Source organism: Pogona vitticeps, chromosome 6 (assembly GCF_051106095.1).
Source record: "Pogona vitticeps strain Pit_001003342236 chromosome 6, PviZW2.1, whole genome shotgun sequence".
In the NCBI taxonomy this organism is placed as follows: Eukaryota; Metazoa; Chordata; class Lepidosauria; order Squamata; family Agamidae; genus Pogona; species Pogona vitticeps.
Genome location: NC_135788.1, coordinates 100,323,555 through 100,349,792, shown reverse-complemented (window position 1 = coordinate 100,349,792; position 26,238 = coordinate 100,323,555). Strand labels below are relative to the sequence as shown.

Genomic DNA, 26,238 nt, shown 5'->3' with positions numbered 1-26,238 from the left:
ATGTCCCAGAAAATTCACACATTCACAGATGAACTTTCCTGCTGGGAACCTCAACTTAATCCTTCCCTCCCCCCTACCCCGCCCCCCGACACTATTCACACCAATTCTTCAGCCAATTGGCCTAGCCCTGGTTACAAACCTGCTGGGGAACATCATCCCCCATAACTCCAAGGGGCAAGGTCAGAATGAGCCTGAGCATCGCATTTTAAATGCAATTGCTCAGGAAATCTTAGGCAGCTGATTCCTACAGATTTAGCCACTGGTGATAGAATTCATTTTATTCCATATGTCTGACAAAGTGGAATTGATCCATGAAAGCTCACATTAAGACATAAGACATAAGACATAAGAAATTTATTTGTCATTGCGCTCACAAGTGGGTGCAACGAAATGAGGTGCTCTTCCCCAAGGTAAAACTGGACAACACTACAAAAAAAAAGTTAAAATATACACAACTTTCACCATCCAAATATAGATACCCCGTTTTCTCTCAGCAATTAAAAAGTCCACCAAAAACTTATGGCCCCGCATTTAAACTCAATACTGCACTTGGGTAAAAACTGTTCTTGAATCTGCTTGTCCTTGCTTTCAATACCCTGAATCTCCTTCCTGATGGTAATAGTTTAAAGAGCTGATATCCCGGATGAGAGGAGTCTTTCAGTATGTTAGATATCTTCCTCTTACATCTGTTCTTATACAATTCTTCCAAAGAGGGGAGTGAACAGCCAATGATGTTTTGGGCCGTCTTGATCACCCCTTGAATTGCCTTTTTCTCTGCCACTGTGCAGCTCGTGAACCATACACAGAGACAGTAGGATAATATACTCTCAATTGAACTCCGATAGAAGGTGATTAACAAACTCTCAGTCAATTGTTGCTTTCTAAGAATCCTTAGAAAATACAACCGTTGTATATAAATATAATAGTTCAAGGTACCACAGGGTTTTGTCTTTTGTTTGTTGTTTTCCTTTGGACAGGGTGAAAGACGTGTTTTTCACGTGCTTAGAAGCACTTTCTTTTATATTTCTATTTTGGCAGTACTTCACACACTGAAAATGGTGACCTGGCTTTGAAAGCCAGTTCTGGGGTGAAAAAAAAATCTGATCTCAAATGAAGCCTGAGGATATATGGGAAGGATAATAATTCCCCAAACCCCATAGCTAGCATAATTGAGCTGACGGTGGAGTTCTGGGAATCGTACTCCATCAAAGTTAATTTTCCCATCTGTAGGCTAAACTATGTGTTTAGTACTCCAGTAGTGTGTGTGTGTAGAAGCAGCAACGTGGGTGATATCAGAAGTATCGTGGCTGGACAGTCATCAGCTGAATTGGCCCATGTTCTCCTCTGCAGTTACGTACAGAGGCAAGGAGCTTCCAAATGTGTTCTTAATAAAGAGGGGGAAAACAAATTAAACGAGCAAATACCGAGGATGGGTGGACTTGGCTGCTTCCACACTTCACCATGTTCTCCATCATGATCTCATTGCTGGATCATTATTATGTCCCAATTTGTCACCTTGATTTCGTTACAGCCAGAATTAAGAAGAGGAAAGAGAGAAAAAACAAGCAGAGGGAAAGGAAGAAAAAGCCCGAGGAAGTGTGCATGGAAGTGAGAATGAAGCTTTACAGTCCAGTTAGGATATCTTGCAGAAAATTTTCATTGCTTTTTTCTCCCTCCAAGGCATTCCTTTACCTGAATCTTCTGGCAAATGTAGAAGATAGCAGGATGGAAATTGGGGTTGCTCCTATGTTATTAATCACAAAATGAGAGCTAGAAAGTAGGTTACAATAACCTCTTTTTCATTAGGGAAAGTTCAGCTTTTGCAAGAGCCTGCAAGCTTTCAGGTTTCACCAAGCAGGCCTGATGAAGTGTTATGTGAAAAACAAAAGCTTGTCTTCCACCTTAAACCGACAGAGGGGCAACATTTGCTCTCTGGGTGAAGTAATATAGATTAATTGTAATGCCATTAAAACCATTCCTGCTTAAAACTTTCCTGCAGATTTGCTTTAAAGAGATTTCAACCTTGGCAGTTTGATATCAGCATGTACATACAATTAATGACAGGAGTGAGAGATAAGCAAAGAAAAGATTGTACAAAATGCTCAAGTCCAGGCTGATCCCTCCACAACACCAAGTTTTCTGCGCTTCCTGATCTAATGCCCCCTATCTGTCTGGATGGTGCTATGATGGGAGAAAGGTGATTAACAGATGTGCTGGATCAATGCAGGTATCTGGCTATTGAGTCAGAGGTTAGGAGTTTGATTCCCCACCATGTCTCCAGGGAGAAGAACCAGCCCATGTGGCCTTGGGCAAGCTGCACAGTTCCAGGATACTCCAAGAAGAAGGGAATAGTAAACTACCTCTGAGTACTTTCTACCTGAAAAGGGTCACCATAAGTCGGAATTGACTTGACAGCACATTATTATTATTATTATTATTATTATTATTATTATTATTATTATTATTATTATTATTATTATTATTATTATTATTATTATTATTATTATTATTATTATTATTATTATTATTGGACCAATCCAGAGGGGACAAGATGCAGAAAGCATGATGTGGGTGGCAGATAAAAATTAGCAAGAGACAAATTTACTGAGGAAAGGCTTTGATTTCCCTCCCCAAAGAATCTATAATCAAGGTCTTATCAATGGTACATCCATAAGCTGTCACATAACACCCTCTCTTGCAACCTATTCCACCTTTCCTCTCTCCCTTCCTATGTAGGGGCACTTATTGGCTCCCCAATCAAAAGCATCCTTTACTGAATCTTGGAAGGCAATGTCATTCCAGTTGGATGTGCTTGTTTTGAATATGCTGGCATAGTGTTTCCCTTGTTGTCTCATTAAAGTCACTGAATGCATCCCTGTCTCTCTGGCACACCAGCCAAGGCCTCCTAGAGTATTGCCACCACTGCTCCTTAATTTCTTCTCACTTTCTACCAGGTTTAGGGAAGGAGACCCTGTTGCCCTGTAAGATGTTGTAAGACTGCACCTCCCAACAGTGGTTATTCTAACAGAAAGGGCTAATGGGAACTGCCGTACAATGACATCCAGAAAGTTATGTATTGATCCACTTCTGACCCATAGTTTTGTTTATCTGTTAGGAAATTTATCTTCATTCTAAGAAGAACCCGGCTGTGGGGATGAGCTGCTCAAGAAAGCTAGGAAATACTTTGCCAGAACTTTTTCAAGGCAAAAAACCCCAGGAAACATTTCCTGGAGATGTTCCAAAAAAAGGACTGCAGTAGCTGTGGCATCCTTGGTATTGCTGGACTCCAGTTCTCATCAGCCCCAATTAAGGTGGCAATGTTTAGTGATTGTGGAAGCAGAGGTCCATGAATCTAGGTACCCACAAGTTCTTCAGCTTTGTTTTGAAGTACAGGATACCTCCTACAAAACCATTATTGCATATTCCACTTTGGGGCAATTACATCTCTATAGAGTGAACATTCTACCTGCTGATTTCTGCTGCTCAAATAGCTATTAAAGGCGCAGCTAGAAAGGCTGGTTGAAAAGATGGCTTCAGAGCAGCCCAACATGCAGCTGCTGCTGCTGCTGGAGCTATGTCTCCCTGCTGTGTGCACATTTCCTACCTAATGGCCTCAATTTCTTCTCTTCCAGCAGAGTCCGATAATGCCTTGCAATGAAGCATGCAGGCCACATATAGGCTTCTGAATTCTGTGCCACCTGTCTAGAGTTGGAGTGTGTAAACTATACAGCTACATCTGCTGACATTGCACTGTCAAACTGTGCAGTGCATTTTCCCTTTGTATCGATTTCAATTCATTAAAGTGTGCTCCCCTTTCATCTAGACACAGGTCACGCTCTAATTCCAAACTTCACAGACAATGTGCTATTGATCTGCACTAGTCACCAATTTTTCTCTCAATCCAGCACCTCCTCAGGCCTTCCATTTCTCACATGTCATGCCACAATTAAGGGACATATAAATCTTGCCCCAAGTGGTCTGGGCCAGAGTTTGAGAATAAATAATTACTAATAACTAGTTGGTTGTAATTATTTCCTCTGCAAGAGGATACAACTAAGTAACACTATCACTATAAGTTAACAAGGGGCAACTTTTTGTGATAGAACTCTTACCTGTTAATTACTTCTCTAGTTACTAGATGTGCCCTTACTGAAGTGTAGGAAGAATGTCCCCAGCACAAGGTCTGGCTTGAGCTGTGCCTCGTGCTCTGTTGTGGATGTTGATAAAAAAAATGGGACAGGAGGAGTGAGTTTTGTATCACAAGACAACAGGTTCTAAAATCATTTTTTTCAATTAGTAATCCAAGAGAAACTATTCTAGTTACAAATGGAAAAGTAAATACTTATATTCTTTGAAGATTGTAATTGGAAATGTAACTAAGTGTTTGGGGTGCCCCAGGAACTATGTTGTTGTTGTTGTTGTTGTTGTTGTTGTTGTTGTTGTTGTTGTTGTTGTTGTTGTTGTTGTTGTTGTTGTTGTTGTGTGTGTGCTGTCAATTTAAGGAGTGGTTTTACCAGTTCCACTCCCCCAGTGACTTTCTATGACTGAGCAGGGATTCAAACCCTGTTGTCCAGAGTCCATGGTTCTATCCACTACATCACAATAGGTACAACAACAATAACCTTTCAAATTCTGGTATCAACAAAAGCCTTGCCTTCATCTTTTTCCCAAACATTAACTTGACTCAGGTCTCCTCCTGTCGTTAGGTAAAGTGAGGCAGCCATCTTAGATGGCAGGTCCTGGGGCTGCACAGAGGAGCAGCAAGGTGGCAGAGCTGAGCATGCCTCAAAGCCAACCTTGGAATTCCATAAGCTACCCTTCTTACCTCAGGTACACTAGAGAAGATACTGTCCTATCCCCACTGTTTAGGAATCAAATGCCAGCCCAGTTGATTTCTGTAGGTGGAACAGAGGTTTTCTTTAACTACAAGCGGCAAGTATCATAGGTCAGCCCTTCCTTGTCTTCTTTAATTAAAAGAGGTTTTCCTAAATGCTTAATTGTGCTGCTGCATCTGAGTCTGAATGAAACTCTTCCTTCCCTTATATAGCTGACAAGAACCACAGTCCGGACTGGACACAACCATATTCTGTGTTTGTATACTGACAAAGTGTGTGGTTTCAGCCATAATTAGAAAGTCAGCATGTGGTATGATGCATGATGGAGAACTCTAGGCCAATCAGTGGAACCATTCAGTAAATTTAGATTCCAGCTATAATTGTCTTATAGGGGTGTCTCTTTAGATGGTAACATTAATTTTTTTTTCACAAACTTCAGGATGTTGTTATAAGCCAGGCACTGTGTTGTATATTTATTTATTTATCTCAGCTTCCTCTGCAATCACTCATGCACTCACATTTACTTACTTACTTACTTACTTACTTACTTACTTACTTACTTACTTACTTACTTACTTACTTACTTACTTACTTACTTACTTACTTACTTACTTACTTACTTACTTACTTACTTACTTACTTACTTATTGTGCCTCCTATCCCCCATAGGGGACACATGGTGGCTCACAATCATTAAAATCATGCAATCATAACAGTTTAAAATGCAATACAAAAGTGTACAGTGGTGTCTTGACTTAAGAACGGCTCGAGTTAAGAACATTTTGACTTAAGAACCACTCTCATAGGAAAATATTGACTTGACTTACATACTTAGATTTGAGTTAAGAACTGAAAAAAAACACGTGGGAGGCAGGGAAAGTGCAAAATTTGAACTTTCAGTTAACTGTTGGCCAGTGAAAAGGGTGCCTGTCTGCTTCCTCACTCCTCCCAGCGTTTAGAGAGTGGATTGGGAGTCTTCAGACTGCCTGGTACTGCCTGGACTGTATTTTCCCTGCCTTCCCTGAACCTTTCTTGACCTAAGAAAAAAAGAAACAAAATATCCCGCTCTAGTGGTCGAAGGCAGAATAGCAGCTTCCCATTAGTTTCTATGGACGGAAAAGAGCAGATACGGATCAAATGGTTTTCAATGCATTCCTATGGGAAATGCAGATTTGACCTGAGAACTTTTTGACTTGAGAACCGGCTTCCAATACGGATTAAGTTCTCAAGTCAAGACCCCACTGTATATATATATATTATATATTAATATATAATATATTATATATATTAAAAACATGCTTTCTTTAGACAGAAAGTACCAAAACAAGACTGTGGGAGATTGCTGTGAATGTGGGGAATAGTAATGATGCTTTTTCACAAGAAGAGGGTGTGTTTTCATTCCCCCTTGTTGTTGTGCTTCTAAGTCTCTTTGACACTGGGCAATTTTCAAAAGGTTAAAAAAAGAAAATTGGAAGAAAATTGGATGGGAAGAAATTTGCTGCCCCCATGCGACCCTTAATCAATCTGTTGCTTCAGTTTCCTTTTGTACCATGTATCCCATCATCTCAAACTGGAATGGTCAATGGTCTAGTATGCTATGAGCTGCCATGGAAAACATTTGTTGGTCACCCATTTGAGGAGGCCTGCTTTCTTCAATACAACTCATTCATAGTTTTGCAAAAATGCAGTGCTTACTTAGAGTCTTAGGACTGCCAAGCTGGAAGGGACTCTATGGATCGTCGAGTCCAGCCCTTCTCAAGGAGACACAATGGGGAATTAAATCCTCAACCTCTGGCACGGAAGCCAGATATCTGAACTACTAAGCTGTACAGAAGTTCTTGTCAAGAACCTTTCTGCCAAACATGGCATCTTAGGTTATTTCAACTGTTTCGTATGCAAAACTCACCACAATCTGTGTTTCATTGTCCATCAATGTGTCAATGGCCAAACTTTTTCCAACAAGATCTTGGCTAATCCGTGTCCTTTTGTCTTCCAGCGATGTTGCCCTTGCCTTTCGCGCCCAAGACTGAGGTTGCGCCCCCACTATTGATAGATCTTCCCGTGTCCAACCTGGAGGGACATGATTACAAAAAAAAAGAGTATAAAAAACCCCAAGATGGCCAAAATAGCACCATTTGTTTACAAGAGGGGAGATATTAGCAAGCTTGGGGGGAATCCAAGACTTGCAGTATAATACAGTATAAGAGAGAGGAGGGGAAAACCTCTAAAGACCTTAGGGGAACTGAACATGGTTGGTGACTGGAGAAGGTTGACTGTTATGAGCAGAGGACTAGAAACATGTAACAGTGGAATGGAATGAAGTATTATAGAGGAGGGTATGTTTTACTGGTTGGAATATGGAAATGCCCACTGTTTCTCCTGTTTTGTTTTTCTTCTCATACCATAGTTTGAATTCTTTCACATACATCAGTGGTTTGCAGCTTTGGACAACCCAGGGGTTCTTACACTGCAGCTCCCAGGAGCCTTCACCACTAGATGTGCTGGCTAGAATTTCAGGTGCTGATCTAAGGCATGTGGTCCAAGAATATCCAGGGACCCAAGGTTGGGAACCATTGACATACCTAAAGTAGAAGGCTACAGGCAAAATATTTCGGCATGCTCACCTGAGAGCAGAAAAGATTATGCTAAGCTGGGGACAAATGGGGCAGACAAAACGTATGGGCGACTGAATTCCACCATACAATAGTAGTATTTACAGTGAACCTACTGAAATCAATGGAACTCAAGCTAATAATGATTAAGTCAGTTGATTTCAACAGGCCTACTAAATATTAGTAAATCTCTCCACCTTCTCTTTTTTTAATCTAAGCATTCTCATTGGTTTCTCCTGATCCACCATTGCACCTGAGGTGTAAAGGGAGTTTCTTTCTAAGGACAAACACAATGGCCGGCGCATCGGGGTCCTACCACCAGATTCTTCCTCCTTACAATTTGTTCTAACCCATAAAAGCCTAAATGGCTTGGGTCCAAGCTATGTCAAGGACTGCATCTGCCATTATGAGCCTGCTCAAGTGTTAAGATCATCAGGAGAGGCCTTTCTCTCAGTCCCACCATCTTAACAGGCGTGTTTGGTGAGGACACAGGAGAGCTCCTTCTCTGTTGCTGCTCCCAGCCTCTGGAACTCTCTTTCACAGGAGGCTAGCCTGGCCCGATTTTTGCTGTCCTTCCACAAGAAGGCAAAGAACTTTCTCTTCAGACAGGTTTTCCCTGAGTGACTGCCTACATGAGTGACTGATCACATGGCTGGCTACATTAATAACTTTTAGATGGATATGATGCATTGCTGCTCTTACTGGGTCTTTAGTACTATTTGTGTTTACCATCTCTCATTGTGGTATTTGTTCCTTTTTAGTGTTTCCATACTTATTGTTTTAGCTTTAATATTGTTGTTTACTGATATAAGCTGCCTATTTATACTCACGATTCTTAGCTTTAAATATTGCCTTTTAATGAGGTAAGCCACCTTGGGTCCTTTTAAGGAGAAAGGCAGGATAAAAACATTTTAAATAAATAAAATAAATAAATCCAGTTCATTGAGTTCAGAAGTAGATCTTAAGTTCAGAAACCATGCTGGTTGGAAGACAGCTTCCTTTCCAAACTCTGTGTCAATTGTATCAAAACCACAACGTGTTTTGCATCTTCAGAGAATTACATAAATAATAACCATTCATTGTCAAGCACATGTGCTATGCAGATGATCAAATGAGCTATATAGAGGATTCATAACAAAAATAATAATTTCCAAGATGACCATTTTTCTGAAATATTTTTGTTGCCATGAAATGCACATTGCCAGTGATAATTCTGAGTCTGAAAGCAGCTTTCAGTGCCAGGGCTCTTTGCTAGAATATGCGGATAAAAAGTGTTTTTGAGCACGTACAGAGAGCCTCTACCACCCTCACATCTGGCCTTGACAAGCAGCTGGCCAAATGGTATAAGCACAAAGATGTTTGAGTCCTGTTACCTCCACTTTTTAGAAATGAACAGGCTGTGCAAAACTGATGTTGGTGGTAGTGGGGTTTTCCATGTGTATTTGACCTAGTAATGGACAATTAATGGATCATTCCAAATGGAACTTCTCCCTTCTCCATCTTTTGGAAAAGGCCAGTTCCAAAGGAGGAAAAGATAGACCAGAGGGAAGGAGACAGATTGGATAGCCATGCTCTTAACCTAACCATACCACACAGGATTAAATGAGAGGCAAGATCCAGGTCAGCCTCTCTGAGCTCCTTGGGAAAAGGATGAGATTAAACAAGATAATATAAATATGAGTCCATGAAAGCTCACTTAATTGCACTGGACACATCACCTGCAGTGCTATAGTCATCCCCCATCTTTCCTCCAATGGGCTGAAGCTGCTACACATAGTTGTTTTCCTCACATCATCTTCACAACAACTGAGGTAGCTCAGGCCGAGAAAGTATAACTGGACCAAAGTCACACAGAGATGTCCACAACTAAGTAGAGCCTTGGTATCTCAACTTCACAAACCCTAGTCCCACACTGTGACCATTATACCACCCAGCCTCTTTGTACCAGAAGTATTCTTGTCTCACTGTGATTTGAATCAGGAAGTTGCTTAGCTCAAAATACAACCAAATCTCTCCACTGGCCATAAAATGTCATTTAACCACTGCTGGTTATTCTAAAGATTGCCACAGTATATATTCATCCCAGCTCTACTTTCCCCACAAAAACTGAATTTAGCCTGTGGCTTGCAGGAGTGGCCTGGGAATCCAGATGTTTTCTACTGATGTTGTCTATTAAATCTTGGTATGGTCGTGAAGACGGAAATGGGCCTCGGGTGCTTGATTTTTTTTTCCTGGAGAGAAAATAGATCAGGACAGAAAGGAAGTCAGTATTTATAAACTAGGATGTCAATGGCTTACTTTGTTGCCAGTCTTCAATAAGTTTTAAATAGTCCATGAACTGAGAATGGGATTTTCCATAATTATCATAATTGGATTATAAATTGGTCTTTGACACATATATATGTGCACGCACACACAAATGTACTCATGCACTCCACATTAGGTTATGATGAACGAAAGAGAACAACTGGCCCTAGGCCACTCAATAAGATTTACTTCCGTGTATGGACTCTAACTAAACTCACTGGATATCTCAGTGGTTTAGGTATCTGGCTGCAGAGCCAGAGGTTAGAAGTTCAGTTATCCACTGTGCCTCCTGCAAGCAGAGCCAGCCTCTGTGGCCTTGGGTAAACTGCACAGTCCCAATTTCTCCAGAAGAAAGGAAGGTTAAACCACTTCTGAATACTCCCTGCCGAGAAAATACTGAAAACAGTCACCACGATTCTGACTTATTATTATGGACTCTTACCAAGCTCTTTTAGGTGCCGATCTAATAATATAAATATATGATTCCAGGGACACATGGAGAGAACAACCCAAACAGATCACTCCTTCTGAACTCAGAGAGAGGGAGAGAGATGATGATGACGATGATACTGTAGTGACAATGAGTGATTATGATGATCTTAGAACTGCAGAACAGGAAAGGACTCTATGGATCATTGAATCCAGCCCCTGTCAAGGAGGCACAATGGCAATCAAATTCCCAACCTTTGGCTTTGCAGCAAGATATCTAAACCACTGAGAGGAAACCTTACATCACCTTTCCCTATATTCACAGAACTCTGTAGCCCTGATCTCTTCAGTGTCAGAGATGGAAGAAACAGGGTTAATCAGTGTGTATTATATGGTCATAATTGGGGAGGCTTTGAATCTGAAGGATCAGGTCCCCTCCAAACATTTTTCCCATTCAGGGAAGAATTTATATCACTTCTCTTTTACTGCTTGGACTAATGATTCATTGAGAAGTAGAGAAAGATGAGCCTCCAAAGATGGATTAATCGTCACATGGCATATATTGAAGAGCAGAACTTCTATTGAGTGACATAACCTTTCGGGGAATGCCTTCAAGAGAAAAGTTTACTTTCAACCAGGGCTTCTGAAGCTGACCTCAGTTTCTACACACTAGAGTAGACTGGACTGGTAGGGCCAATATTAATAAATATAGATGCATCTCAATGTTATCTTTGCTATCCCCCTCTGAGTTTTTGTTTATAGGTCAGGATTTGATTTCCAAACCAAAAAGTGTACCTTCCTGATAGGTTTGAGTGCTGACATCTACTTCCCTTGTTTGAAATTAATATCCACTTGAGCCATAACAATTCTGAATATGTTACATAGATTTATCTTCTTTGCATATATCAGATAATTTTACACAAGTGATTCTGCTGTTTACTTACATCAGATAGTTCTTTGCATATTCACATAATTTGGATCCCTGTTTTAAATTAAGAGGGAGTTGGCTTCCAAGAATTTAAGTGGAAGGCATACACTCTATGCCACAGAGAATCAATTGGCAGAACAAAGGGGGGAATCAGCAGAAAACAATTCATAGTAGAAAGATGGAAAAGACTTAAAATGGAAAGGGTGGACAGTTCTGTCAGGTTAGAGGAAAGTTGGTTGCCACATAGGGGGGGTGAGCCATGAGCTGTAATTTAAGGATAATCTTCTATCTCAACATGAACTATCCTTTAAGGATGAATACTTCTCCATTGTTAAAATAAAGGACATACCACACACATTGCATAGGCTAATTTAAAGCTATAGGTGCACAATCAGAAATAATTGCTGTAGTTTAAACAGAAAGACATCTCGATTTAGTTGGGGAAATTGTGATTGTTGGATTTGTGTGCCAGGATAAAAGATGTTTAGCTTGTATTTAGATGTTTAGCTTGTATTTAGAAGGCATACTTTGTCATGGTGTCTCCTCTATTTCCTTTTGCTTTCTAAACAGGTTTTTCTTGGACTGCAATTCCCAGAAGCTTTCACCACTAGCTGGGTTGGGCCAGGATTTCTGGGAGTTGTAGTCCAAGAACATCTGGGGACCCAAGGTTGGGAACCACTGTCTTAGGTTGATTGGTCACTGTAGGGTAAGCAGCAGCTTAACTAACATCTCTGAATGCCCAAGTTCACATCTGGAATTCATGCCATGGAGGGGAAAAAATAAGCTAATCCAAGGGAAGATGTGTTTCCCTTGAATCTATTTTGATCCCCAGAGCCTACTCAGCCTGTTGTTCAAGTGCTAACTGTTGATTGTTTTTTTTTATCTTTAAATCCAATTTGGCTTTCCCAGTCCTTTGAACAGAGGACCCTTTCAAATACAAAACTGTCTTCTGATACTTGTTTCAACAGACACTGCCTATGTAATAGGATACATGGCTACAGTTTGAACTATTTTAAAGTGGATTTGGTCCAGAAATATAATGTCTTTCTGCTGCTTTTTCAGGAGTCACTCTATGCCTCTTGTTGTTCTGTGTCATCAAGTCAGAACTGACCTATAGTGACCTGAATAGGGTTTTCAAGGTGAGATATTTAAGGAGTGGTTTTACCAGTTCCACTCACCCAGTGAGTTTTCATGCCTAAACAGGGATTCGAACCCTGTTCTCCAGGGTTCTAGTCCATCACTGTATCCACTACACCACACTGGGTATAGTAGATATAGTGCCTCTTGCAGTTATCCTCTAGTGCTGTCTAATGTAAGAGGTACTAAGAAGGGATTCGAGGAAGTGGTAATGGATGCGTGGGAGTTATGTGGCTGCTCTAGATTGAGTTTTCTCCATGTAGTTGGGAGGAAGTTCTCCCAGTTTCCATTTTTCTTTGTGGCATCCCACGGGGGGGGGGGGAGTATCATGTAATACAATTGGATCCAGCATTTCCTACACCTGTTCCAATTCACTGGCTGCCACTTTCAATATTTGGAGAAAACCATCATAAGACAATGTTATATACTATATCCCCTCCCCACTCCAGATACCAGAGGGACGTGAGCTGGAGGCAGGCATTCATTTCCCATAACGTTCAGTGAGGTCCTCAGTTGCCCTCCTTCCCTGCATGGATTATCCAACTAGAGAGGGCAATTTGGCACAGTCGGTCTCTCTGGTTTGGCTGCTTTCCTTGCCATTTCCTGGTGTGAAAATATTGAGCTGAGACACTTTATGGAACAGGCAAGGAGCACTGAAAAGGAGCCGCAAGACTCTTTCTGCTGGCCCTGCCTTGATGATTTTTCCTGTTTACGAAGTTTCCAACTGAGATTGTGTTGGCAGCAAAGTATCTGTGTGAGTCTGAGTTGTTTTAAAGTGGCTTTGGGACAAACTTCTGTTTACCCTGGGGAATCTTTATTGTATAACTTTCAAGCTGTTCAGCTTCACTCATAGAATGGAGGTGTTAAAACACATAATCTAAGAAACTAAAATGGGTAGAAAGCAAACTGTGACAGCTATATAGCCTACTTCAAAATGGGGGAAACAAAGCACACACACACCCATGATAAACTACATTCGCACTCTAGTGAGAAAGCTGGGATTTGTTACCACATACACAACTAGTAAAGCTTGGGATGTTACTTTTTAAAAATAATTATTTCCTATTACTGCAATGTTTGAAAATTAGCCAGTCATTATTTGTTAAATGTTGAAAACGTAATTTGTTACATTACTTGATGTTCTCTCTCTGTTTTTTTTAAAATTATTTCCCATTACTTTTTTTAAAAATAGAATTAATAACAGGATGGCATAAAAATTGAAAAATAATCTGCCAAAATGCCTCCAAAGAGGTTTGAAAAAGACAGATGAAGGCAACTTTTGTTAGTAACTGGCAAACACTATTCATCATGAAAAATGTCAACCCTCTGCCTTCTGTTATTTTGAAACTATAACTGTATCCAAAAGGAACTAGTTACTGTACTGTACTGTACTGGTTGGTGATCAGACTGCTTGAAACTCATGTAACCCAGCAACCTCATGATGATTATGAGAAAAGTTTAAAGGGAGATGTTTGTACATCATCTTCTCACAGTACAAGGGACTTGAGGTATATCTCAAAACAATTAACCTACTTTTCTATAAATTCCAAAATCTGGTTCAGAGACATAAGTAATCTGAGACAGAAATGTGCAAAAAGCAAATGCTATTAGACTGCAGTTTCTGTAAGTCCCCAGCCAGTACAGCCAATGGTAAAGAACACTGGGAAATGCAGTCCAAGAACTTCAGGACTCCAGTTGGCTCAAGGCAACCCAAATGTAAAAAAGAATTGTTGGGGAATCTATATCTATATCTATATCAACTCAGGGTTAGCACAAGACACTTTACAGCAAAGGGTAAGGTAAAGCAAAGGATAGGATTGTGCCCTTTTTATTCTACAACGAGAAGCCAACCAGACAAATACAGTAGTTGAATCATACTTCAACACTTCCAGTGGACCAGTGTCTTCTGCTGAAGCTGAAGGCTAGCTTAGGAGGAGGCAGGCAAGGCTACATGGCACACAGCTCCCTCCTCCAACTTAGAACTACTGAAGCAGATGACTTGCTTTGTTGAAAGATGCTCCTCTCTTCAAAATGTTGTTGACTAATTATATCCATGAAATAATTATGTTACTCCCACACTAACTAGGAAGCTGAAATTCAATACAAACATAGCACAGAGCATCCTGTTTACTCAAACATTCTAAAAGAGCAGATATGTGTGGATTCCTTCATCAATAGAGGATTCTCAAAAGAGTACCTCCAATATCCAGCTTTATTTTTAGAAAGCTGAAATTTATTCATTACCTTTATATCCCATCTTTCCATCAATGAGCTCTAGCAGAAGGACTTCCTTCATCTTTGCTTATCCTCACAATACCCTTGAGAGTTAGGCCAGGCTAGAGATCGATTCTGAAGGAAATCAACCCTGATTGCTCTCTGGAAGGACAGATCCTGATGCTGAGGTTCCAATACTTTAGCCATCTCATGAGAAGAGAAGACTCCCTGGAAAAAACCCTGATGTTGGAAAGAGAAGGGGACGACAGAGGATGAGATGGTTGGACAGTGTCATCGAAGCTACCAACATGAATTTGACCAAACTCCAGGAGGCAGTGGAAGACAGGAGGGGCCTGGTGTGCTCTGGTCCATGGGGTCATGAAGAGTCGGACATGACTTAATGACTAAACAATAACAACAAAGACAGCATTACTAACCCTAATGAGCTTTATGACTTAATTCTAGATCTCCTCTGAGTCCCTTCTCAGGATCTTTGGTGTCTTTCATTGGCAGAAACATATCTCAAGATACCTTCATTATTAGAAAATGTGAAAGGTGAAGATGTGTACATATCTGACTCAGTAATGGAAGCATAAAATATACCATAACATATATAAGCAGTTATGTATCACAACTCAACATTTGCTACATCCATGGCCAAGAAAACATAGTACTAAAAAGGCTTCAAGTGAGACATTTAATATCTACTGTTAAATGGGATGTTTTAACATCTAACATTCAAAAGGAAGAGAACAGTCTTAACAGACAGTAAACAAAACCTCCCAGGGAGAGGAATTTTAGCCTGAAGGTTTATTATTCTTTCATAATCTTGAAACCAGACATGTAATGGAGACTGTTTCACTCCTGAAGACCATCACACACAAAAAGTTAAAGTTGCAAACTATGTGAGGTGATAAAAGCTCTGATGTGTGTGTTTCTGTTTTATTTTTACTCCAACTCCAAGATCTCTCCAATAATTCCAAAGGCAGAAGCACCAGCCCATAAAGACGTACCAGCAAATGCCTTCATTTCACTCACCTAGACAAGGACAAGGCCTCCTTCTAGAACAGGGGTCTCAAACATGCGGCCTGGGGCCATTTGCGGCCCACCAGACGATAATCTGTGGCCCCTGCCTTGCCTGGCCCCCTGAAGCGCCCACTCATCTTCTGCTGTCAAGAGTCAAAAAAAGCCTCACCTCGCTCACCGGCTCTCTCCCAAGACAGCGCTTCTTGCACCCTCAATCTGGAACTGCAGCCATCCATCCATCCATCCCGTCTGTCTGCCAGCTGGCAGGCTGCAGTTCCGGATGGAGGGTGCAAGAGGCGCTGTCTTGGGGGAGAGCTGGCAAGCAAGGTGCACTGCCGGCCCTTTTCCCCGAGGGCCCATGCCGCCGACGCGCGATGCCTGAGAGTGGAGCTCAGTCCCAGCCCGTCCTCGAAGAGCGCCTCCAAACCGCCAACAGCAGCTGCCGCCGCCGCCTCTTCCAGGGAAGCGGCTCTCTGGTCTCTTTCTCTCTCGGCACCCCCAGCACCAGCCCAGCCAGTGGCCGCCTCAGCACCTGGCGGTACTTCCTCCTCCTCCTCCTCCTCGTCCTGCTTCAGCTGCCTCGGCTCTGCCGGCTGCCTGGACTCACCTCGCAAAGTTTGCTCCTCTGTCATGGTTGGCGTAGCTGCTGCTGCTGAGTGCGCCTTTTTTTGAGGGGAGCCCTCAGAGGAAGGTTGCCAGACCTCCGTGTGTGTGTGTGTGTGTGTGTGTGTGTGTGTGTGTGTGTGTGTGTGTGTGTGTGTGTGTGTGTGTGTGTGCGTGTGCACCTGTGGGCCCCCCCATTCTGTTTAATTTTGCAGGTACCAATGGGGGCTTTTCTCCTTTGGAAGGCAATTCTGTGGGGGGTTTTAAAATTTTTATGTCATGCCCTCCTCCCTCCTCCCCCCCCCACTAGGTGGTTGCCGGTGCTCCCTCCCTTCTCTGCTTCTTCCTGCTGCTGCTGCTGCTGGTGGTGGTGGTAGTGAAGAAGGAGCCGGAACGGGTCGTGGCTGGTGACGAGGGCTCGCACGCTCCTCCTCCTCGTCCTCCAAGCCCCAGCCGGGCTAAGGAAACTCCTGGGCAGCTTCCTCGGGCTCTTGCTCCGCTTGGTGGAAAATCTGATGCGGCCCAGCCTCACCCAGACTCTACCATCAGCGGCCCCCAGATAAATTGAGTTTGAGACCCTTGTTTCAGAAGTTCTTCTATCTAGGCCTTCATTTCCTGCGGCAATGCTTCCCATGAGGAACCTCTTGCAAGGCTTCCTAGAGGTGGTGTGCACTATAGAGGATGGCTCAAGAAGAACAAATCCGCACACACAAAAAACATTGCAGATGCTTTCTTGATAGAAGCAATATAGCAGGAAATAAAGGCCTAGAAACAATCCTCAGTGGTGACCAGGTGAGTGAAAAGAAAGTGTTTGCAAGTATGCGTTTGGGGGATGATACTTCTGTAATTCTGCGTTTGGAATTCTTGGAGACTTCTGGGAGTTTAATTTTTAAAAATGCATGGTGTACACTTAGTGACTGCACATACTTTAGCAGTTTAGGAATTCATCATATTAATTCATATGTTATTGAATTATGGGCAAGGAGAAGCTATAGACAGAAGAAAAGACAAAGAATGAACACAAAATGTACTGATTCACTAAAAGAAGCCACAGACTTGCTTTGCAAGACCTGAGCAAGCCTATTAAGGTTAGAACCTTTTTGAGGTCAGGAATTCACAGGGTTGCCATATGTCAGAATCAAATTTTCAGTAAGTCACAACAATAATTAAATTTAGAGAGGAAAAGGATGTAACCAAGTCATATTTTGAAAGCAACATAAGTACTTGCAGAATTATTATACAACAAGCAATGTTTTCCAGTTACTCTAAAAGGGAATTTCAACAAGAAACGCAAAACAAAATGAAAGCAAAAGAAAAAAATAAAAGGAAAGACACTCTGACATTCTTTGACAGGATTTTCCCCTTGGGTACAGTATTGTAATTGGCCATTAGTGGGAACTGGAGAGTATTTGCCTGTGTTTTTTCTGCTGTACTGTAAAGACAACAATACAGTAACCGTCAAAGCAGACAATGAATTCCTTTTTCAAACAGAATGATAACCATAGCAACAAACTTGCTGTCACAAAGCAATGAATAATGCAATAAGTTCCTTTAAAAATGTTACAAGCTCTGCATTATGAGAATCATAAAAATCCTTCAGTTGGTATGGTTTTACTTTTACTAAACAATTTGACTTGGAGTAGTGGGTCCTCATGTTATTTTTATTTTATTTCATCAGTTGTGCTTATACCCCACCTTTGTTCCAATAAACTCAGAGAATCATAAATGACTCTCTTCTTCCTCACTTGTCTGAGGCAGAGCAGACTGAGAGAAAGTAACTGGACCAAGATCACCAAGTGAATATCATGTCCCAGTGGTGACTGACACACGGATCTCTCCCAAGGCCCAATCCAGTATCCTTGTCTCTGAGTCACAAAATTGCCTAGCTTTGGGTACTGTGCAGCTTGACATGGGGGTTGCTGGCTGGTGTGCACTCTTTTTGCTTGGCACAAATCACTGCAAAGGTGTCAGAGAGCACAGGGAAATGCTTTAAAAATGTTTGCTTGTCTCTGTGTTTGTTTGTTTGTTTTTGAAGGGAAAATAATGACTGTATCATATTTATATTGACTGTAATGGAGTTCTGGATACCCAGAAATTCAGAATTTTTAAAAATATAAATTCCAGATCCAAATTTTGAAGCCAAACTTTGGTGACAAGGCTAGCAAGCCTTGTGGGAGAAATAGCAGGAAATGTTTTCAGTTTGGGGAAGAACGGAAACTACCGTAGGTGAGATGTTGTGTCATCTCATCTGAGACCAGGGTCAAATCCTGGGCCATTTCAATTCATTTATAATGTCCTTTCTTCCATATGTTATTCTTTGCTGAGATTTTAATAGGCTCATTGAAAGATATCTCTGGGCAGTGCTGCTTCCCATATTCTAAAGTTCTACTGGCTTCTAACACAATTTCCGTGTATGTCTGGCCTGTAGCACTAAGCCAGCTGTCACCCCCATTATATTAAGCCATTGCCCCCCAACCTGCCCCAAACGTGCATTATATGCCATTTCCTTCAATTTTCAACCTCTTCCCAGCACAACAAAGTGCTGCAGGAGAAACAGAAGTTTCCAGAAGCATAGGGCCAATTCTCCACAGAGGGAATGGTGGTTTGTGGTGGTCTGTGGCTACCCATGAACCATGAAACTTCTTAACTTTTACAAAAATGAACTACGAACCACTTTGTTTTTTAAAAAAATTGTCCCTGGGGGAGAGGGGAAACTAAACTTATATGGCGCTAGATCACCCATTTGCAGCCCCACAGCCTGCTCACTGCACCTGTCCCCTCCTTCCATGGCCCGATTGCCTCTTCTTCTTCCTCCTCCTCCTCTTCTGTTGTTGCCATCTTGAGAGACAGGACGAGCTTCCCTTCCAGAAACCCGGCTTGCAGTCTCTGTGCCTGCCCCACTTATCAACTGATAGGCAGGGGGATGCACAGAAACTACAGGCCCAGGTCCTGGAAGGGAAGCCAGGCCTGCTGTGTCTCAAGATGGAAGCAGAGGTGGAGGATGAAGAGGAGGAGGCGACAGGGCTCGGTAAGGAGGCGATGGGGGCAGTGGGAAGAGGGGGAGCAGGCTGTGGGGGCATGGGGGACTAACCAGGAAGTTAAATCATTAAAAGTTTGTGATTCAGTTTGGTTCAGGTTCATCAGTTTTGATGAACCCAAACCAGAGTTTTTTAACCAACTTCCTGGTTCTTTTTTTCTTTCGTGCCCATCTGTAGTCTGGAGTCACTCTTCGAAAAGGGCAGCCTTAGAGACACACACACACACACCCTTTGCTTGGGCTACAATGATCGCTACCTCATCAGACCATGCCTCTGCAAAAAAAGAGAGGAGAGGTCTGTGTGTAATGGAAAGTCTGCCCTGTGCTTCTGGAAGCCCTGCCACCAACTCCTCTTCTTTCCCTTCTGGTGATATGTACGGATAGGTGGAGGTCAGCAGTGGGGAAAGGCATTTAATGGATGTTTGTGGTGGGGAGAGAGTGTCCCTGAGCTGTGGATGATGATGGCAGCTGCAGGGAAGTGACTTGTTTGCTGCCCTTCAGACTCCTGTCACAGCCCCCTCAGTGAGGCTAAAAGTGAGTCTGTCTCTGGTCAGGACTATTCCTTCTACAGTACTAGGTTCACTTTCAGGACATCACAATGATACACTGCCACAATAGGATGAGCATTTAAGTACCACTTTCTCCTTCTGCAAATCTCCTGACCTTTGTACATGCCTCACTTCCAGGCAATTAAAAAACAAAACAAAACCCAAGCATATTTTGCTTTGTTTTGTTTGCTTTTTAGTAATAATCTAAAGATTTGGGGCCAAATCCCAACTAGAATAGAAATTTGCTGAATCAATTGCTGAATGGTGACTCAACAGTTACATAAATCCCATTGATTCAAAAGTTCTAATTCAGTTGGGAATAACAAGTGGATTTAAACCTACGAGAAAGGTTGCTGCATTTGTATTAGCACTGAATTTTACTGAAAATAATACTCTGAATAACAATACTTAAAGTATTTTTGCAATGCCTCTAGGTGTTCAAATAATTTCATATACTGTATATTATCCGCTTGAACCTCTTACAAAAACCCTGCAAAACTCTCTTACAAAAATCACTTCAACCTAATTCTTACCCTTTGTATTTAAGATAGGATGGGAAGCTACACCAAGAGAAAAAGATTCAGAGTGAGTTTATGGAAGAGATGAGATTTGGATGGTCTTATGTCCTATTTATATAGGATTTTCCTCTGTTTCAAGGGCTTCCCAGCCAAATCGTTTAAAAATAAAGCACCCTTAGAAGAGAGCATAGGATCATGACATCACAGTCTTCCCTCATGATGAGACAGGTCCTGTATTCCTTTTTAAATCATATTCATTCTTTCTATATTTACATCTGTACCTACCCAAGAATAAAAATTGGATAGCATATATAGTAATAGTATGCACACATTTGATACAAAACTATCTAATTTTCCTTTTTGAGTGGTGTTTTATCTTTTTGATGATGTGTAAGTAGTCACCCTAAATTAAATTTATAAGGCTGCCTCTTAGCAGTCCTGCTAGAGCAACTGATTCTATGTAATTTTATGTATAAAACCACCATTACCTGTGGTCTGATTCTGGTTTTCTCCTCGTCCTCAATCTTTTTGTAATGGCTGATGCCTAAAATACCATAAATAACTCTGCATATACAATGACCATAATCTGTCTTGTGTTATAGAAAGCTTGTTAGTACAGTACATTTGCAGTACTGTAAATTCCAGTTCCTCAGGAAGGACTCATACCTCAGGCTATAACACATTCTCAAAACTGTAATATCTGTCAAATTGGGGGTGAAGCACAACTAAGCCCCTCCAGATGCTTTTGGCCTAGAATCACACTAAGTTCTGATGTACATGGCATGGCCAAGAAGAGGAAGAGATGACAGGAGCTGCCCTAAAAAAACTAATCTGCAATATCCCTATTGCCCACCCCTGCATTAAATGAAGAAACAGATTGACAGCAGAAGCCCACCAGATGGATGAAACCAGACAGAACATAGTTTGTGGTTAACAAGAGCCCTCAGTTAAAGCTATTCTAACAAATTACCAGTTATAGCAATTGCTATTGTGAATTGGTCAGTTTGGTTTTGTGTATGTTTTGGTTCTGAACATATGCGTACCAGACCTCCGCCTGTCATTCCTTACCTTTTTTTTTTGACTCATTGCTCAATCACACCAACTGAAGTGATGATTTAATGCATCTGATGAAATGGTCTCCAGTACACCAAAGAGTATGCCCCATACTCTAAATGTCATTTAGCTTTGAAGGTACTAAAATATCCTTGGTGGGTTTTGTTCCCAACTGTGATTTTTCTTTCCTCACATTGTGACTTGTCAGAATGCGAGTGACTGTCTGCTACCCCTTTCTTCTCAGCCATTACACTGTGCTATAGTAGCTCACAACTATCAACGTACTGCTGCAGTTATAAAAATGTTTAGTGCAGGAGGTCATCATGACAGTCTCCATAGCCACGCTCCTAAGAGAATTCATAGCCATGTACCTTAAAGTGCAAAGATGCAGACAACTGTGTTTGCCTGTTCAATCTCTTTCTGCAGAGCTTGGAAAGATGCCTTTTTGGATTACATCTCCCAGAACCGCCAGCTTGCACAGCCAGTGGCTGGGATTTCCAATATAGGCGTCTACAGTACTATAACAAGACGTAGTTTAAAAGACTGTATCAACAACGGCTTTTGTGAATGGATCAGTCCAGTCTTACATCTGTTTTGATTCTGCAACAGCCACCCTTCAAAGGCATATGTATGTATTGTGTGTGGGGGGGTATACATCAGGATACAGTCTCTCAAAGCCCAACAGCACCAAACATATTACTGTACTGAACTTGCAAGGTAGGGCCATAAAGAGGCAGGATGAGATCTAATATGTTTAAGTTCAAATCTTAGAAGTAACTAGTTCCTTTAGTGCAATGCTAAACTATTAGTTATACGTTACTTTGGATGTAACACATAACACCTAGTTAGGTTTCAAAAGTTACTTCTAAGGGTCATTTAAAGACAGGAATGTTTAGGATTTGTGCCATTCTGTTATCAATCCTAAGTGGTAAGTGCTTTTCTTTTTGTACTTTATATGTGCAGAATTCTAAGATGCAGTATCTGAATTGGACACTAGAGTTTTCCTTTTTTTAATTGATTGTTAACAATCAACAACTCAAACTGCAACCTTGCTGCTAAAAAGTAGTGAGCAGGACAAGTTCTGTTTGAAATGTAACATGATGACTTTTGCTTAAATTACAGGAGGGCAAATACTTGTCAAATTTTAGGAGAAACTTCTTGATGGTAAGACCAGTTCTTCACCCAAACTAATGATCTCCCTTGCTGAAGGTTTTCAGGCAAATATTAAACAGCCACCTATTATGGGATGGATGCTCTCATGCTGGATTTCCTGTATAAAGCAGTGATCTGGATTGGATGGTATCCAGCTCTGTGATTCTAGGATAATCTACACTGACATATCTTTTCTCTCTAATTCTATTGTAAAGCCTTTTAAACCCTTCGTCAGTACATTTTGTGGCAGTCAATTCACACTTGTTGTCATGTGTGCACAAAACGCACACACACACACACACACACACACACAAATATGCTTTGTTATGCTCTACTGAAAAGTTTTAACTGATGTAATGTTTGTTGTGCAGCTTAGAGTTGTTACTTTTTTGGACTAAAACTTTCAAAATCCACTCTCCAACAAAGGGTGACTCTGGGGGCTGTCACCCCAGAAAAGTAAATTCTCCATGCTTGGATTTAGCACTATTTTAAATCCAAATTTTTAAGAGCAGAAAAACTGCTGTTAAGAAAGTGGGTTACTGATGTCACAAACTCCCAGCAAATCAGGGCAGTGTACAGCCAGCCTCTACCTTCTTATACATACAGTATTCTTAAAACCCTGGTTGGGGGGGTGGCGGCTGCAATTTTAGGCATGAACACAGTAGAGTAAACCCATGACTCAAGAGAGATACTTTTGGATGCATCGTTAGTGCCATAGCTATGTTCACAAGGATATCAAAAGTTAGAACTAGTGGATTTCTGCAATGGTTGTAAGCTTGTCACACTGGTCATGTGAATCACCAAACACACACAGAGTGCAAATCACCATAAACTTTTAAAAAACTGTATAAAATTCATTGTCTCCTGGAAATCATAAGCTGGAACTAAGTCACACCATTCACAAATCCAACTCAGGATAGTCACTATCACTTGAATATTTCAATATATGTAGCATCAGAAGCAAATAAGCGTGATTTGTTCACTTCTTGCACCATGTGCACAGAAGAGTCATGTGTGGCCACAACCCTCCCTCCCTCTCTGTTTAATTACACACACAGTACATACAGAGACACGAGCACAGTGAGCCACCTATAGCCAGATGCTTATCCATACTCTTTATAGGCACTAACATCTGAATACACTGAAATGCATTTTGCACATCATGGAAGGACTTTAATACTACTGCTGATGCTTTCCTTATTCTGCTGTTTTAAAGAAATGCCTTGTTCATTTGTGAACACTTGTGCGCAGGCTGAACTGGGTTCTCCCTGCCTGCTCAATGCCTTTTCATCCATCAATTTTGGCATCTTTGTTGGTACCTGTTGTCCCTTTTTTCCAAACACTCCCCTGCTCCTGCACCTCCATACAATTTTTTTTTCTCACACACCATCACCACCCTGCCAGGCTCCAGCACCCTTCTCCAGCACCCTCTTTTGCATGGCCTGTTCCCACATGCTGCTGCAACACATCCAGGCATGCTTTCTCCCAAACCATCCATATGCTCACCCACTCCCGCTCACAAAACTTGCACAAGAGTGGTACAGTGGCAATAGTGCCGATGAAGGTGCAAACTGTACCTGTGCTTTCCCTTTCATTTTCTGATCCCGTTGCTTCCTTCTGCAGGAGCCAGGAGAGGATGACAAGAACACTCCAGGAAATCTTCAGCAATCCCAGGTGCATCCCCATCTTCTCAGAAGCTCTTGACCCTAACTTTCTGCTGTTTTCCTCCCTCGTAGTTTCGCCTCCACAGCTCCTGGGCTCCCTTTATTTTTTAGCAGATCTCACATTCAGTTTGGATGGCTGAACAAATCCTGCAACATGCTATGTCTGTGGAGAAATTTGACAGGCGGTGGGGGGGAAATCAGCATTTGGGGTCTGCTGCAGCAAGCAACTATCAAAGCTCAGCTGAGCAGGGTTTGGACAGGGAAAGCAAAAGAGGGAAGCAGGGAGGGAGGGAGGAAGAGAAGCAGGGAGGGAGGGAGAAAAACAAGGTGAACTGCCTGCCCTCTTGTGGTTGGACAGCCAATATAACCCTGTTCTAAGAGGATTTAGTGCCTAGTCTTTGGGTGTTTTAATGTTCAGTGGAAATCTGTGCTGAAATACAACAGTAATGTAAGAGACAAACCAACATGGACTATTCCAGAGTTTCTTAAAGAATAGCATTTCCACATGGCCTGGGCTCATGAAGTTGGAGGGCCAGGATTATTGAATTAACAGGGACCAGGGATGATGACATCTATCATCTCTCCTCTTGGACTACTCCTGTTTTCTCTAAGATTGGTACTGTATAATGCTCAAAGAAGCAAAAAAAAATAAAAATAAATTGACAGTATATTGTGACCTATCTCTGTTGCATGAAAAGTAGTTTTGGGTGGCTTGGTCTTGAATAGGCAATTAAGACTCATTCACTTTACAAAATGCCTGCTTCCCTAGCAGAGATGAAAACCACTAGAACCGGTTGACAACAGATCTGGATGGTGAGATTCTCCTTGTTCATCTAGATATGTTTGGAGGAGGGAAGTGAGCTTCTGCAGTCAGAATTGCTACTGCAAGCAGCAGAATAATGGTAGAGAGGCTCACATCTTTATTTAGTGTCCCAGGCAGCTACTTTCTGGGAATAAAGGGGTTGCATTGCTATGTTATCTGCAGATTCTGGGTGCTGTAATCCAAGAAGAAGAAGAAGAAAAATTTAAGATAAAGAACTGGAAAAATTAACAAAATTCAGAGACCTAACAATAGAAATTATTACTCACATGTGGATGAAACACATTTCACTGGTCCCTGTAGTCAGTGGGACATTGGGAACAATGAATGCAGAATTTTATAAAATTTTATCATCAGGTACAGATCTCTGAAATAACACCATCAGAGCTGCAAAAAACGGTAATGTTAAGAACAGCATACATTTATTTATTTACAAGATTTTTTTAGCCGCATCATTACCAATGGTCCCTGAGTGGCATACAACAATATTAAAACTTTAGAAAAACATTAAAAACATTTTTTAAAATATTATAATACCTTATATTAAAACAGTCAATTTATCATTAATAAATCCTGCTGCTCATACAGCCAGCTAAAGGATATTATTTAATTAAAATGCTGGCTAAACAGAAAGGTCTTTGCCTGGTGCCAAAAGTGTCGGAGCCAGGTGGATCTCTATAAGGAGGGCTCTCAAAAGTTGGGGGCAACAGCCGAGAAGGCCCTATTTTGACATGCCATCCCCCCTCACCTCTTTCAGGGATGGCACCTTCAGAAGTGCTTCCTGGCTTGATCTTAAGAGTACGGGCAGGTTCGTATGGAAGAAGGCGGTCCTTTATGTAACCAGGTCCTAAGCCGTTTAGAGCCTTATATGTCAAAGTAAGCACTTTGAATTGGGTCCAAGCAGCAACTGACAGTATACATACTATACTGATATTCAACTGACACTTAGGTTTTTGGTTAAAACTTGTGTCTGTTGTATACCAGTCAGACTGTGGCTTGTATTTTTTTAAATAACAACATTATTACATGAATAACATGATAGAGTGGCAGTTAGTGAACTGGTCATTATGCAAAAAATATAACTTGCCAGCCTCCAAAAACCCATAGGAACATCAAATAGAGAAGGTGTCAGAAAATGAGGAAGTGGGATTTCCAAATCCAAACGGATAGAATTTGTGGGATTTCCAAATCCAAATGGATAGACACCTTGAACATAACACACCAGACATAGTAGTAATAGAACAAAGAGATGTCTGGACCGGTGACATTGCAATTCCGGGAGATGCCAGAGTTGAAAATAAATAATTAAAAAATACTAAGAAAATACAGAGATCTGGCAATTGAAACATTTTGTT

The 26,238-nt window shown here is 41.4% G+C and overlaps 1 protein-coding gene across 2 annotated transcripts in view; it reads right to left on the bottom strand.

Annotated features, from left to right (window-relative positions):
• Nucleotides 1-24,722, bottom strand: part of PLXDC1 (plexin domain containing 1) — a 65,561-nt gene extending 40,839 nt beyond the window's left edge. The window contains exons 1-2 of one of the 2 annotated variants that reach the window (XM_020794059.3): nucleotides 23,977-24,722; nucleotides 6,742-6,905 (exon numbers count right to left, since the gene is read on the bottom strand). In XM_020794059.3, the coding sequence (XP_020649718.3) occupies nucleotides 6,742-6,905; nucleotides 23,977-24,085 (273 nt within the window). In that variant the 5' untranslated portion in view covers nucleotides 24,086-24,722. Of the gene's footprint in view, nucleotides 1-6,741; nucleotides 6,906-18,862; nucleotides 18,995-23,976 lie in introns of those variants that run through there. The other variant, XM_073004391.2, reaches the window with a different exon arrangement.
• Nucleotides 24,723-26,238: the final 1,516 nt, after the last annotated feature.